This window comes from Podarcis raffonei, chromosome 4 (assembly GCF_027172205.1).
Source record: "Podarcis raffonei isolate rPodRaf1 chromosome 4, rPodRaf1.pri, whole genome shotgun sequence".
Classification (NCBI taxonomy): domain Eukaryota; kingdom Metazoa; phylum Chordata; class Lepidosauria; order Squamata; family Lacertidae; genus Podarcis; species Podarcis raffonei.
In genome coordinates this window covers 14,682,694-14,699,317 of record NC_070605.1, presented here as the reverse complement: position 1 = coordinate 14,699,317, position 16,624 = coordinate 14,682,694, and the positions used below count along the sequence as shown (strand labels likewise).

Sequence of the window (16,624 nt, the reverse complement as noted above, 5' to 3'; positions counted from 1 at the left end):
TCCTTCCTATTTCTAGACAGCAGCTTCAAATGGGCCAGAACAACGGTCAGCAGGCGAAAACCAGGATAAAGGGAACCAATCTTCTGATAATCATTCCACAGATAAAACTGCAAAGGTAAGAATGATTGCAATATGCTTGCAATCTCCCAATGGTTGTGGTGGAAAAGGAGCCACTCCAGAGTTGTCTGTATCGAATCCATCTCTTTCTCAGCATTTGTCCACACAAAGAAACAGGGAAGGATACATGAAGACACCTGGCAGAAAAATGTATATAACTAAGGGGAGATATGGTACAGCAGTATGAAATCATGCACGGTGTGAATTTTGTTGTTGCTGCTGGCATCCGTCTGTCCCGAGAGACAATGGAGTGTGCCTCCGGGGGTGAGCCAAACCACTGTGTGAGCAGCACTTAATTAATCTCCCCTCCCTGGAGCGCAAGCTTGGGCAGTGTGTATGGAGGTCCTGGGCTGCCCTGATGCCAAGACCCCCCCCCTCAGCCTCGCTGATGTGGTCCAAAGGAAAGCAGAGCCTTTTCTGTGGCTGCTCCCATATTCCTCAATTCCTTCCCAAGAGAGGCAAGACTGGCTCCCTCTTTGCTATCCTTCCATTGGCAGGCTAAGGCCTTCCTGTTCAGACGGGCCTTTGAAAACTAAGGTGCAGCCAATGCTGGCCATTGGGCTGCTTCCAGGGCAAACTGTATTTTAATTGCTGCTTCTAGATGTGTTTTGATGGTCAGCTTTAGCTAGTTCGGTTTAATTACTCTGTATCACATAACCAATGTATTTACATGTAAGCTGCCTTGAACCCCAAGCTGGGAGAAAGGAGATAAATACAACAACAACAACAACAACAACCAACCAACCAAACAACAGCAACCACCACCACCTCTGACCATTGGCTATGTTGTGGTATTTTGGGTCCAGCTACATCTGTAGTTCCACAAGCTCTGCTGCAGCACCTTAAAAGACACAGGGATCATTGATAGATGTAGTATGTATGGCCTGCCTCTCTATATAGCAGAGAGGCATCCCTGGGGAAAGATTAATTGACGGGGCAGTATCATTTTGCAGCTGCCTCTTTGGTTTTAAGGCTCTGTTTGCTCCCCATAGCAAATTATGGCTCAGTTTCTAGGTAACTGGAGGAGAAGGCTGAAAGCTCTGGGAGGCGAGATTAGTTTTGTATTGACAAAGTAATGATAGTTATAGCTGTTCGCGGCTCAGCAGTGAAGTTGAATGGAGAAATGGGTTAACATCGTTAATTTTCTTCATTACCGTTCTACTTTGTAATAAATAATAGGCTTCCAGCCTGCCAGGACAAAGTTAAAGTGTGTCAAGCTTTCTGTTATTATAATTCATGTAATATTTTCACAGGTTTACAGCTTGGCTGTGACAATTCTCTCAGGCTCCTCTCCCCCCCCCTTTTTATATGACCGTAGAAAGTTTTCAGCTCTCTAGCTCCTTTCTCCCTCTTCTCGGCTTCTCTCAAAATAACATTTAAAAAATGATGTGGGCTTTCCCTCTTAATACCCTCAAGTTGGAAATAAAAGGAAAAGAAAATAGAAGCTGATGGGCTTGGAATGCTAATTCGATCCCCCAAATGTCATGAAATGCTTTTTCTAAAAAGTAAAGGGAGGTGAAAAAACATGGAAAATGCGAATTTATTTCTTGCCAATATACACATCCAGGAAAAAAACCATGTGCTGTAATCTTTATGGGGCTATACCACCTTCAGAACATAGAGGGACAATTGTACTGCTTCATAAAGGTAAAGGGCAAAGGGACCCCTGACCATTAGGTCCAGTAGTGGCCGACTCTGGGTTGCGGCGCTCATCTCGCTTTATTGGCCGAGGGAGCCGGCGTACAGCTTCCGGGTCATGTGGCCAGCATGACTAAGCCGCTTCTGGTGAACCAGAGCAGCGCACGGAAACGCTGTTTACCTTCCCACCAGAGTGGTACCTATTTATCTACTTGCACTTTGACGTGCTTTCGAACTGCTAGGTTGGCAGGAGTACTGCTGCATAGTCCTGTGTAAAAACACTACCATCCTGTAGAAAGCTATCATATGAAGAAGAAAGGTTGTAGTAACCTAAGCTATTCCCTGAGATGCTAGTTAGAAGTGCATAATCATAGAACTGTAGAGCTGGAAGGGCCCAAAGGGTCATCTACTCCAACCCCCAGCAGTGCAGAGCAAAGTTATTTGCAAAGATGAATGGTTACTCTGATATATTACCTTGCTGTCAAAGAGGTACAGTCCTAGGAGTATTTTAGCACATCCTTCTTCTCAGGCCACACCTTACATTTAAAACACTACAATACCATTTTAAATAGTCAAATAATTATGGCAGCCGAGAGTTGTTGGGGGAGCTATATTCCTATCCCAGAGCTGCAATTCCTAGCATGGTTTAACAGTCAATCTCTCTTCCCACTCTGAGACTTATAGCTCCGTCAGGTTGAGCCTCCTAAAAACTCTGAGAACTGTAGTACACCCCTTACAGAGTTACAGTTCCCGACACCATTAGCAAACTACAGTTCCCAGGATTCTTTGGGTGGGGAAGGAAATGTGTTTTAAATTTATGGGGGGGGGGGGTGCGCGCGCAGCCATTGATTCATTCATGTACACACACACACATTTATAAGACACTTTATAAGATACATAATGGGTTTATGCCCTAAAGATGCATTTTGTAATGAGCTTCGCCCAAAAATAATAAACACAAAACAGTTTTTGCATTGTGATGAAAACAGTTTTCTAGATTGCTAAAATCAATTTACATGAATTAAAGCGAGGAGCAGGGTAAAATAAACCCATAATTTGGAAACAAGTGAAAAAATGTAACCCTAGGTGGGCCCTATGCAGTCATCTAAAGGTAAAGGGTAAAGGGACCCCTGATCATTAGGTCCAGTCGTGACCGACTCTGGGGTTGCGTCGCTCATCTTGCTTTACTGGCCGAGGGAGCTGGCGTACAGCTTCCGGGTCGTGTGGCCAGCATGACTAAGCCACTTCTGGCCAACCAGAGCAGCGCACGGAAACGCCGTTTACCTTCCTGCCGGAGCGGTACCTATTTATCTACTTGCACTTTGATGTGCTTTCAAACTGCTAGGTTGGCAGGAGCAGGGACCGAGCAACGGGAGCTCACCCCGTCGCGGGGATTCGAACCGCTGACCTTCTGATCGGCAAGTCCTAGGCTCAGTGGTTTAACCCACAGCGCCACCCGCGTCTCATGCAGTCATCTACCTCTAGTTTAACCGCGGCTGCAGAGACAGATGGAAAGATGCAACTTTTCAGTTGGTCTTTTCGAAGAAGGCCAGGAAATCAGTGGGATTTCCCCAAGTCTCCTCCTTTGTCTCACTTATGGAGAGAGCTATTTGTCAGGATATATCTGCAAGTGAAGTTGCTCGCATGTTAATGATGTGCTATTAGAAAAACAGCCTGTCATTTTACGGGGTTGGTTAGCTATTTAAAACGAGCACGTGGCTCTTTTTGAAAAATGCTGTCAGCTTCCTTCTGCCAGGAAGAGTGGATGGAAATTAAAGTGCAGATCTGGAGAGCATATTGCTGCTTTAGAGTTGAGAGCCTCTTTGGAAGGACACAGTGCCTTATAAGTACAGTGTGCTTCTTAGGTCTTTGCCACTGCATACATAATTCAGTTACCTGTACTGTGGTTTCCTTCTTCCTAAGAGGGCACAGAGCTAGTGGAAGCAAAACAGCTGTCTCATTATGGGTGATATAAAAGTGAGATCAGGAAGGTGCTGTGATGGATAACCAGGGATTTATAAAAGAAGCACCCAAAGAAACTGTTTTCAAAATATTCACAAACTTTCATTTTGTTTGGAATATACAGAAATAAGGCAGTTTAGAGCATTTTGCATTATTTTAATTAAATAATTTATTATTTTAATTTACTTTCATTTTGTTTGGAATATGCAGAAATATGGCAGCTTAGAGCATTTTGCATTATTTTATTTGCAGAGCATCAATTAAATCTGTATCCAGAAAATGTTAGGCATTAGTAGATGGCATGGTATGTTTGTGTGTGGCACTCGCCTGCTGTTCTGAGTGGTGTTGGCCCTTAGAGGGCCAAATTTAATGGGTGGGTGGGGCCAGTCTTTGAACCTCCGGTTTTATGTACTGAAGTTCTCACCCTGGGCCAGCAGGGGATACTGTAGATAGTTCAGGTCCACATATGCAAATAAGGGATCGAAAGTGACGTTCAGTGATTGGATAGTTACAGAAAGTTGTTACAGTTGTGTTGTACTGGAGCTCTATATAAGCAGGCTGGCTGAACCCTTCAGTTCAGTTCTTTTCTGACTTGTGAATAAACAAGAGCTGTTTGGAGAATCGCTGTGTCGTCTGATATGTTCACCCACAACTTAACACCCAGTATTTAAGACTTCAAAGCACAGTGTGGGGCTGTTTGAAGCGCTTTCGCAAAGAGCCCCACACTGCTCTGTGAACCTCTGATTTTCGTGGTTTTAAAGATTAATGTAGGTTCTAAGCAAAAGGGCTTTCAAGTAGCCCAACGCTAGACTTTGAACCTCTTAAAACCAGAGGGCGACAGCAGGGGAACAGGTGTGTACAGCCAAACTGAACAGAACTGACCTTTCACAATCCTTTTGAGGTCTTCTTTGCCAGCATGTTCCCTGTGGGGAATGTGCTGGCAAAGCATACCCCTCCACCCAGCAGGATCGAACCCGTCATTGGAGAACTGGTGAGCAGAGGATTCAATCCTGCTCAGTTTGGCTGTGCTTGGCTGCTGAGAACAGAGTCCATGCAGCCAAAGCACTGTTTGAAAGGCCTTTTGCAAACAATTACGTCCTGCTCTTTGAACACATTTAGTTGACTAGGAATGCTTTAATCTGCTGATAGCTCTAATTATTTATTCTGATTATTCGTCACTACTGCTTGTGTTTTAGTTCAAGGATAAATATGATTTCTTTCCTATTGCCCTTTAATAAATGCACTTAATTGAAGATGTCCCAGTGAGATGGGAGGTTTAGCATGTTAATGCCTTATTTACATTGCTGTGACCATATTTTGGTCTCTACTGATAAGCAGTAAATTATTCTCAGTCACTGGATGCAGTTGTAGCAGCAAAGACAGCAACCTCTGTTTTTCTACACCTTTGTGATTCTTGAATGTCAAATGCTGAATTTAAATACTAAATTTAAATACTTTTGGGCTCTTTTTGTTAAAGGTTAAATTCAGTGTTTCCTTATTACTGCTTTCTTAATAGAATTGGCACACAGCTCAAAAACATGCACACACCATGAAACATGCTGAATAAAACTCATTCTAGTCTGAATGCTAAGGACCCTCCACCACAAAATAATGTAAGAAATAAAGAAATAAAGAAGAAGCAGACCTTTATAGCAGTAGAAGGGCCATCTAAGCAAACCTTTACACTGTTTCCAAAACACTGGGAAAGGTGGGTTTTGGGAGCTAACCCCACTGGTTTGAGGCCAGGAATGTTCTGTTTTTGACCAATTGGGGAATGTTAGCCAGTTACTAAATCAAAATACAGTGGTACCTTGGGTTAAGTACTTAATTCGTTCCGGAGGTCCGTTCTTAAACTGAAACTGCTCTTAACCTGAAGCACCACTTTAGCTAATGGGGCCTCCTGCTGCTGCCGCGCCAGCAGAGCACGATTTCTGTTCTCATCCTGAAGCAAAGTTCTTAACCTGAAGCACTATTTCTGGGTTAGCGGAGTCTAACCTGAAGCGTATGTAACCTGAAGTGTATGTAACCCGAGGTACCACTGTAGTGTCTCTTCTATGCATTAAAACAGAAGAAGTAAAATCCTGTTTAATGCCCCAAAGAGGCATTTTGCGATTGCACAATGGAACCCACCAAAAATACATTGTTGTAACTACTAGAACTACTAATGCTTTGGCACATTTTTTAAAATTACCCTCATCACTCCTAGAAACAGTGAGGTCCTCGTGTGAGCCAGTTAGATATGGCTACTTTAGAAAGTTGGTGAGGGCAAATGAAGACCAAAGTTAGTTTATAAGCAATCAGATTGACTGTTTCTAGGAAGAAGTGGGCTGTTGTTGTTGTTGTTTTTCTAATGGAGTGGAAGCAGCTGGCGAAGAGGGCTGGAAGTGCATTAAAAATGATACTAGACAGTGGAGTAGTGAAAGGTGTATGTGTACCTCTGTACATTGGGGATGGACAGACCTGTCAGCTGGGCTCTTTCAGCTGTAACCATAAATTCAGTTCTCCTTGTTTATACAGCAATTTGTGATTTTTTAAAAACAGTCCCAATGAAAATCCATCTGCTTTTCAGCGAAAATTTATCCTAATAAACACATTGTTGCGTGCAGTTTTGCCTAATAAACACAATTTTTCCAAAGCCCTTCCCCTAATGCATTTTTCCTGTGCTATTTTAACTAACATATGTATTCTCTGCATTGCAAAATTGAGAGGCAGGCAGCTTGCTTAAGGATGGCTGTGTTTCGGGTTGCATATCATTTTGGAAAGTCTGAATTTGCCAGGTTCGTCTTTAAACACAAACTGAACTGGATTTCTCTCCATCCCTAATGTGGACACGGAGGGGAATGTTGACATTTAGTAGTGGTGGCGGCAGCATCTAGCTATAGGGCTACAAACACTTTTGCCCCCTTTTGTGCAAATCCTCCCTTAAATTGGGAGACCCAGGAAGCACTTTGCGGGAAGCAAAACGTTTATGAAATGTACCCCATTCTTTTTTTGTCTTAGTTCTAATTTGAGCAATGGAACGATAATGATAATGTTTGTTTATGGAAGAGTAGGGAATACAATTTACAGTACAGTGGCACCTCGGGTTAAGAACAGTCCTGCTTATGAACGCTTTGGGTTACGAACTCCACAAACCCGGAAGTAGGTGTCTTGGGTTGCAAACTTTGCCCCGGGATACGAACGCAATCTGCTTCCGGGGCCGCGGGAGGTCTATGTAGGGAATACGCGCCTCAGGTTAATAACGCTTTGGGTTAAGAACAGACTTCCAGAATGAATTAAGTTCATAACCCGAGGTACCACTGTATACTGAAAAGCTGGCTGAGCCTTCAAGTGTGATCTGTTTCTCCCCCACTCCTCACCCCCGGCTAAATTTTTCAAGGACTTTTCTGATTGGTGGTGTTCCATTCTGCAGTGATACTTAATCACCCTAATGATATATAATTTCTGTCTGTGTCGTAGAACAGAAATTACAAGTGTATATATAAAAGGGGGAAGTGATTTGACCCAGCTTAAGAGAGCGAGATCAGCTTAATAAGTAGCCTTTCAAAAAAATGTACAGACAATGGGCATGTTTCACCCGTGTAAAAGTCCCACAGATTTCATTGGGAAAGATTTAATGCACAAGTTTATCTCACTCCTTGAAATAACACCCCAGTGTTTGTTGGTGCGATGTTGTTAGCCAGAAAGGAGGACAAGCAGGATTTAATGAACTTGACATCGTATGGGCATGATCCACCACAACATTTCAGACACAAGCCTCTTTGAAATAAATAGAGTTCACTATTACATTGGTCTTACGACACAACCTCCATTCATTTCGAAGTAGTTTCTGCTTGCAAAAATCAGGATCTGGAGGTCAGCCCTTCAACACTTCTACCTCTCTATCCTCTATCCGTACTTCCTTGCCCGCCTGTCCAATTTTACACCTTCAAGCGCTGGTCTTTCACAGAGCATTTCTGATTTATTTGTTTAATATATAGAAAGGGACTGTAGTTTTCACAAGAATTCAGCAAGGTGGTACACACCATACAAAATTACAGCAAGGATCAATAAAACTTCAATAAAAGCCTCGGGGGGGAAAAACAGTTGGGGAAAAGAAATGCACTTGCAAAGGACCGTCAGAATAACATAGTTTTCAGTAGATGTTTAAAATTTGTAAGCAGGAAGAACAGAAGACCTACCATGTATCATCCAAAAAGGGAAAGGTGGCTTTCTGCCTTTTGATATGAATGGGTATAAAGTTTATATTGAATGACATAAAGTTGTAAGATACGACTGGGGCACTGTTAGCAGGTGATTCCCTAGACTGGAAGGATGGGAGATTGAGTGCTCTTGATGGGCTTATACTTCCTCTGAAGAAGCAGGTATGTAGCTTGGGGTTACTCCTGGATCCTTTGCTGTCTCTTTAGGCTCAGGTGGCCTCAGTCGTATGGAGTGCCTTCCATTAGCTTTGGCTGGTGGCCCAGCTGCACCCCAGTCTGGACAGGGATAGCTTAACTTCTGTTGTCTATGCTCTGATAACCTCTATTACTGCAATTCATTACATTTGGGGCTGCCTCTGAAGGCAGATCAGAAACTTCAGTGGGTGCAGAATTCAACAGCCAGGTTGCTCACTGGGGCAAGATGGTTTGAGCATATAACACCAATCCTGCACTGGCTGCTAATCAGTTTCCAGGCCCAATTCAAAGTGCTGGTTTTGAGCTATAAAGCCTTTAATCTGTGTTACCTCAAGGACTGCCTCTCCCCATATGAACTGACCCAGACTTTGCAACCATCTGAGGCCCTGCTTCGTGTGCCCCCCCAAGAGAGGTCCAGAGGGTGACAATATGAGAATGGGCCTTTTTTGTGGTGGCTCCCCATTTGTGGAATGCTCCCCCCCAGGGAGGCTCGCCTGGCACCTTCATTGCATATCTTTAGGCACCAGGCAAAAACGTTTCTCTGATTAAACAGTCTATGGCCTTTTACATGTGTGTGTGTGTGTGTGTGTGTCTGTGTTATTGGTTTGTTTTTGTTTCGTTATGCAGTTGGTGCCTCATTTTGTATTTTTCTGTTGTAAACTGCCCTGTGATCTCTGGATGAAGGGTGGAATACAAATTTAATAATTAATATCAATTGTATTTTACTTTTTGTTTCATAGAATAATAGAATCGCAGAATTGTAGAGTTGGAAGTGTCATCCAGTCCAACCCCCTGCAATGTTTAGTTTAGGGTATTGCATAGCCTATGTACATGACCCCCTCATTTCCCCCATTCTGAAGGAGGAGGTTTTCAGTCCCTCCAACCTGTGTTGTGGCTCCAAGAGGTCACTGTTAATGGAAATGTTTGGTTTGGAGCAGAAGCCTGTCCCTTCAGATCTGGTCCCTCTGAGGCCACTACAGAAGCTGAAGATATAGAACCCATGATGTCTGAGCTCCTGTTTTAAATTCCCTAGTATGTTTACTTTGCTTCCCACTACCCAACCAACTAGGGAGGCAGGTGGTGCTGTGGGTTAAACCACAGAGCCAAGGACTTGCCAATCAGAAGGTCAGCGGTTTGAATCCCCGCGACAGGGTGAGCGCCCGTTGCTCAGTCCCTGCTCCTGCCAACCTAGCAGTTCGAAAGCACGTCAAAGTGCAAGTAGATAAATAGGTACCGCTCCGGCGGGAAGGTAAATGGTGTTTCCGTGTGCTGATCTGGTTCGCCAGAAGTGGCTTAGTCATGCTGGCCACATGACCTGGAAGCTGTATGCCGGCTCCCTTGGCCAATAAAGCGAGATGAGTGCCACAACCCCAGAGTCGGTCATGACTGGACCTAATGGTCAGGGGTCCCTTTACCTTTTTACATTCTGCATGCACAAATGGCTTTAGATACCTATTAGGTCCATAAATTACCATATAGCATATATTCAACACAAAAAACAATGACAATTTGTTGTTGACAAAGCACAGTGGGACATATAAAGGGCCCCATTACCTTCAGTAGCTTAGGGCCTCGTCAAACTTAAATTCAGCCCTGAGTGCGCCTCTTCCCAATTCTCCCTGATCCTGGTTGGGGTCCTCCTCTACTGGGGAGGTCTCATTTGATTCTAGCTCTGGGAACAAACAATGAGGTCTGGTTTATTCCAGTGGCTCTGGACCATTCCAAAACAGTTGGCTCATCACAGGTTGAGTTCACATGCCATTGTAGTGACCTGCAACCAGTTGAGTCTACTGTGTGCAGGCTTGCCCCCTCCCAACCCCAAACACCGGACACATCTCTTGCCTAGCATGGGACAAGGCAGCTACAGCCCAATCCCTTTGTAGTCCTGTCACCCGCTCGCTCCTCTCCACTGCTGGCCCTAGTAAGGCCTCCAGCTGTGAGAGCTAAGGGTGAACAAGAAGTCTGCAGAGGGAATGGGCAGGAACAGTTATGTGGCTGCCTTCTTTCCTGTTTTAGCCAGAGACTTAATGGGCTTTGTCCAGTGTCCAGGCTGCGAGGTGTCTACGTGGCAACCCCAACTGTGTCTTCATATATAGCTTCCAGTTGTGAGTGTTTCTACTGTACAACCCCATGCAAAGTTTCTGAAATCTACTAGAAATCCCGAAACAGCACCACTTCTTTCTTCTGAAGTTATGGAGAGTTTAGCAAAGTCTTTCTTTTCCTTTTCTTTTACAACCGCCTTTAGCATAAGCTTTTTATAGTCTGCGGGTAGGTCTCTATGCACCCCCGTTTTTTATTGCTGTCTGGGAACATCTGAGATGCTATGGATTTTATTTTATTTTTTTTGCAAAATTGCTTTAGATCTTTAGTAGCCAGGATTGACTCTTAGCAAAGTAATGGTATGTGGTTGGCTGTATCGTTTGCCTCTTGAGAGACCACAGTAACATTGGGGTTATAACCTGAATAATTTACAGAAAGTAGATGGCTCTTAAAACATCCCCTTCTTCCTTAGAACGGTTTATTGGAAACATACTTCAGCTGGAATGAGAATAAGAGATTCCCAGGAAAAGGATCTATAGGGGTTGGGTTCTTCATTATGCCGAAAGCCTGGACTGTATCGTATGGATGTCTAGACGGTTCCACTTGAAGAGGGCATTGATTTTCCTCACTTTTCGGGCAGGGCTTTCATTTTATCTATATCCTGACCCCTTCTGCCTCTTCCTTCGTGAGAGCGGGAAGGCTTAACGATTGAGAAGGCTTCTCTTCTGAGCATGAATCATGTGCGGCTTCTCAAAGGGAAACTCTGCAACAGTGTGGCTGCAACAAAGGTGTGTTTATGGGTTGTTGTCGGGGAAGCAGAAGCTGGGATGTGGGGTGTGTGTGGAGTACTTTAGTACACTGCAGCAATATTTGTTGCAAAGCTGTGACATAACTCCAGGTTGAAGTGATTATGTTTGCAGCCCCATGTGCATGTTGTTACTTGGGAGTAAGCCCTCTTGACTTTGGCAGGATTTGCTTTCCAAGTAAACATGGATGGGATCAGGCAGTAAGGGATTTGAAAAGTTACGTGCCATTTGTCTGGAAAAGAGATAAAATATTTCTTTGCACGCGGAGTTGTTAAGTGAGTACCAGGGGAAAAGATGAATGTGAGTATAAAATCACACTTTCTTTGGTTTTTATTTATTTTTTTATTAGGTGAATGGGGGAACCCAAAGAATAAGAGATGAACAAGGGTTAGAAATTCTCTCTTTTTAAATCAGTGCTACCTTTTTTTTTTGGTATAGAATATGCCAGTTACACACAACTCAGGTAGAAAGAGAAAATGCTCGGAGCTACTCTGACCAGGTTTCAGATAGTTATTCTTCTGTAACAGTGGGCAAATTTTGGACTAGTGGGCAAATTTCGAGAGTCCTATGGGTGCCAGTTACAAAATGGCTGCCATGAAGGGGGCATAGCATAACACAAAATTAGAGTGGCAACCACCCCCAACAACCTTACGCTTGCCATACGAAGTCCTGATTGTGGAGATCACATAATACTGATATCTCTCTCTCTCTCTCTCTCTCTCTCTCTCTCTCTCTCTCACACACACACACACACACACACACACACTCTGATGCTGTTGCTGCCTCATAACAACATGGAGCACAGCCACCCCACTTTTACTTTCTAAGTAAAGTACCATAACATTTTGCCCCATGACTTTCTTTATAGGAGGGCTGGTTACTTATTTTTGTTAAAAAACCAAAAGGATAAATTTTGGAACTCCCGCTCAGTGGCACCACTGGAAGCCGCCACGGGTTCTCTGGTGCCCACGGGTGCTGCGTTGGTGACCCCTGTTCTATAAGCGTGACTCATAGAAGGACTGTGTTCACAGGTAACAAAGGGTAAAGCCGGTCATACTATTTTAGCAATGCTATCCTATACATGTCTGCTCAGAAGTAATGGGGCTCAACTGCGAACTCATTCAGGCTTACTTAGGTCAATGCATGTATAGAATTTCATTGCAAGTGTAGTAGCACTGATTTGAGCATATTCTGGGTTACTTTTTCAGCTTCAGGAATGTTTTTATAAGGAAGTGAATAAACGTATGTTCAAATCACTTAGGTTGTTATATCTGCCTTAACTTGTAATGCCCAAATGTGAGGAGGGGGGGACCCTATCTATCTATGATCTATTTATCTATGTCTCATCCACACACACCCTAAAAAACTTTGCAATGAATTTTCTTATATCTGCCAAGATACCAAGCTCTTTATTTAATTTTAATTTCATTTCCAACCCACCTCTCTCCAGTGAGAACTCATGGCAAGCAACAAATCCCATTAAAAAAAAACCAGTTTAAATAATCAAAACCAGCACCCCCCTTTATTTGAGTATTCTTTACAACTTGGTGCAAAGTGTCTCTTACACATTCAGAGATGCACTAGTCAATAAAAGCATCCTGCATTCTGCACACATGGGGACGTTCCTGGCTCTCACAGAAAAGTCCCTCACCTTCAACCTGAAAAATCACTGCAAAGTACGAAGGAAGCACAATCACACCATCACATTTGCTGCATGTGTGACATGTTCTTGCCTGCCACTGCAAATTTCCACTCCTCCTACCCACACAGTTGTTCCACGCACGCTATGTTCTTGCCTGACACCACATATATCCACTCTCCTTAACCACAGACTACTGAAACAACTGTACAATATTTTTTTTTAAAAGCAATACTGCACATTAGCTATTTCCAACTTCATATTTTATAATGGGAAAAAGTAACTAGATGCCTATTGTGATGGGATGATGAGCTGCTTGTGCATAAAGTCCTAGTCCCTCAGAGTTTGGCTAAGTCCACAAACCTCTGTCTGTGACGGAGCTCCTTAAGCATGGCTCCGTCAGTCGCTTGTAGAATCGGACAGTGGGCGTTTACGGAACTTCTTCCAGCATAAAAGTTCCTTAACGGAAACGCGTCTTCTGGACTCTCGGCGTGACAGTTTCCGGCGAGGAGTAGGTGTCCCTATGGGAGGTCCTGAAACCTCCCCGCTATTTTCGCTGGAAGTGTCTCTGAGCCCTCCCTCCGACTCACTTTCCCTTGGAACTCCACTTCTCCCCCTGCTGGTTCCCTCCTCAGCTGAATGGTCTCTCTCAGCCTCTGTGAGCCCTTTCACCTCCTGTTTCTCCGATGGCAGTTCCCTGACACCTATGATTATACTATGGTGGCAACAGCCACCATGAATTTTGCCTACTGGAATGATGACTGGCTAGACCGTCCATACTTTGCCATGTTAAAAAGTGCCAACCCTCTCTTCCATCCAAGATACCTAAATATGTGAACAGGAAAGTCGCACACCCTTACATTGTACAGTGGTACCTCGGGTTAAGTACTTAATTCATTCCGGAGGTCCGTTCTTAACCTGAAACTGTTCTTAACCTGAAGCACCACTTTAGCTAATGGGGCCTCCTGCTGCCGCCGCGCCGCCGGAGCATGATTTCTGTTCTCATCCTGAAGCAAAGTTCTTAACCTGAAGCACTATTTCTGGGTTAGTGGATTTTGTAACCTGAAGCATATGTAACCTGAAGTGTATGTAACCTGAAGCATATGTAACCCGAGGTACCACTGTATCATAAATGTTGTTCAGAGTACTGGCTGCTGTCATGGGGTAACTATCATGCCACATATTTCATGAGAGAGTGAGAGAGTTGTAAAAAGCTGTGATTTTCCATATTCCGTTCCTTTACTGAGCCACGCCTTTGCCCTGCCCTGTGTTCCAGTTCTGCCACAACTAGCCAAATTTCTAAAAATGAATTCTGGAACCGGAGTCTGTGTGGTTTGCTGCACGTTTCAGTTCACTCAGACTTGCTGTCTATTGTTCCCAGAGGGCAGGCCTATAACCAGTAGGTGGAAACTGCAGGGAAGTAGATTTTAACTAAACATTAGGAAAAGTTTCCTAGTGGAAAGAGGAATCTGATTGCCTGGGGAGGTGTCAGGACTCTCACTTGCTGGAGGCATTTAAGCAGAGGCTGGATGGCTGTCTTTCATCCATCCAAGGGGAAGGGCTGTAGCTCAGGGCTAGAGCATCTGCTTCGCATGCAGACGGTCACAAGTTAAGTCCCCAGCACCTTGAGGTAGGGCCAGGAGAGACTTCTGCCTGGTGACCCACTGTCCTTCATAGTGAGATAGATAAACCCATGATCTGATTGAGCTTCCCATATCTCTAGGTCTGCTGCACTTCGGGGTGGCTAACCCACAGCTCACACTGAGAGCCAGTGTGGTGTAGTAGTTAAGAGCGGTAGACTCATAATCTGGGGAACCGGGTTCGTGTCTCCGCTCCTCCATATGCAGCTGCTGGGTGACCTTGGGCTAGTCACACTTCTCTGAAGTCTCTCAGCCTCACTCACCTCACAGAGTGTTTGTTGTGGGGGAGGAAGGGAAAGGAGAATGTGAGCCGCTTTGAGACTCCTTCGGGTAGTGATAAAGCTGGATATCAAATCCAAACTCCTCCTCCTCCTCCTCCTCCTCCTCCTCCTCCTCCTCCTCTTCTTCTAAAATGTTGCTGGACTCCAGCTCCCATCAGCCCTAGCCAGCATGGCCGATGGTCAGTGATTATGGGAGTTGGAGTCCTACAGTGTTTGGAAAGCACAGATTTGACATCGCTGCTGTAGTTGCATCCTGCATTGCAGATCCCTAATTGAGCTGGTGTGTGTGTTGGACTACAGAACCTTGAAGGTCTTTCCCAATGCTATGATTCTTTGATTTGAATTTCTTCCCGTCTCTAAATCACATCAGTGTGTTTGTGCACATTAATAATACACACTGCGAGGAACCACAATATCAGTGTGGTTGTGTCTGACTCCTTTTGTGTAGTGTCTTAACTGATGCACACATAGACTTCTGTGCGTTGGAAAAGAACCTTGATATGACCATACTGTGATCACATCAAGATCGCTTGTTTTGTGGTGGTGCTTCAGTGAGTACAAGCACTTTAGTAATTTGTGTGTGGGAAGAATATATGAATGAACTGAAAGCTGCTGCAATGCTATGTGTGATCCGCATAACATTCAGAAATACTCCTTCCCTGAAAAAAAGAAAAGGAGAATTCCTGATACTTCCCCTTTGGAAACAACAACAAGAAGAAGTAATTCAGAATTTTTTGGAAGCGTCCTTAATTAAAAAGCCTGTTTTCCAGAGCTTTCTAATTACAGTGCTTTGATTTGGAAACAGATGACAGCTTTCTCTACCTCCCCCAAGAACTGAAGGCAATTTGAAAGAAGGTTTGCTCTTTCATCCTGCTTGCACCTATGGTAAATGGGCTTTGCAGGTTTTTTTTTAAAAAAACCATTTCTAAAACCTGCAGTACCTCTTTGATCAGGACTAGCAATGGGACGAACTAGATGAAATATATGAGCACAGAATGCCTCCTTCGAAGAACTTCCAAGTCTCTTATAGACTAAGTGTCTCCAACTGTCTGTACATACCAAAATTACATCACTCTTGCAGTGGAGATCCTGCTATATAAGAGGCACATTATAAAAGCACTGTCTTCAGCCAATGGCCTCCAGGACTTAGAATTCTTAGGTGTTCTCCTGCGTTAAGCAGCCACCAGCAGCGAACCACATAAGGGATGCTACATATTTGTTTTCTCCTTAACCCTCTATGTTTCTCCCAGGTCCATTTCCTAGCTGTGAATCTGCTTTGAGAAACTATGAGTGATTTAGGCGAGGTGGGGGGAAAAACTGCATTGCACACCGCAGTACTCTAGCAAAATGTGTACTTGGGAAGCATGCTTCTAATAATGAGCTTTACAACCCCAAAGCTATTGTTTTGGCAGCGCACTGATAGTCCTTTGATGGATGGGCCCAATAGTTGTGTGCATTGTGCTTACTCAGAATTTGCAAACACAAACCGAGTGTTATTTTTTTTAAAGCAGAGATAACACAAGAGGGAGAGGGAGAGAGAGAGCGCGAGAAAGAAAAAGAGAGAGACTTGGCAGAGAAAGCCTTTTTTGGGTTATACTGAAAGAGCCGATCAGAATTGTAGAAACAGAGATGATATGCAATGCTTCCTGGTCCCTCGTACGTGTTTGTGGCTCTCCTCTCCACCGTTCAGAACAGACTGCTTAGAGGATATTTCTGATTGCAAGCTGGACAATGCAGCAATCAGGCTGGAGAAGCCACCTGGAAGTTTTGCTTGAGATGCTTTCTAACGGGGCTTCGGATCCCTGGGAGAATCATGCCTGCCTTTAAGCGATGTGGAGGAGGACTCGAGTTTCTTCTGCGGGGCCTGTCAGGAAGGGAGGGGGGGCAAAAAACGGCAGCCGGCTCCGTAGATTCAAGCCTGTGCATGCTCCTCTTCTATTTCTTGTAAAAGCCTTGCTGATTTGCTTGAGGATTTCCACGTACTCCTGGAGAGCTTATCGGAATGGATTGTCTGTGCATTGTCACTACTAAGGTAGGAACTGGAAAATGTTGCCGTTTGCTTGTCTTTCATTCCCCGCCTGTGATTAAACAGACGGAAGATGTT

General features: G+C 44.2%; 1 protein-coding gene across 14 annotated transcripts in view; it reads left to right on the top strand.

Annotated features, from left to right (window-relative positions):
* DLG2 (discs large MAGUK scaffold protein 2) overlaps positions 1-16,624 on the top strand; it is an 891,570-nt gene that overhangs the window by 145,870 nt on the left and 729,076 nt on the right. For 10 of the 14 annotated variants that reach the window (XM_053385482.1, XM_053385478.1, XM_053385484.1 and 7 more), the window contains one exon: positions 17-115. In XM_053385482.1, coding sequence (XP_053241457.1) covers positions 17-115 — 99 coding nt within the window. Of the gene's footprint in view, positions 1-16; positions 116-16,078; positions 16,553-16,624 lie in introns of those variants that run through there. The other 4 variants (XM_053385490.1, XM_053385488.1, XM_053385491.1 and 1 more) reach the window with 3 other exon arrangements.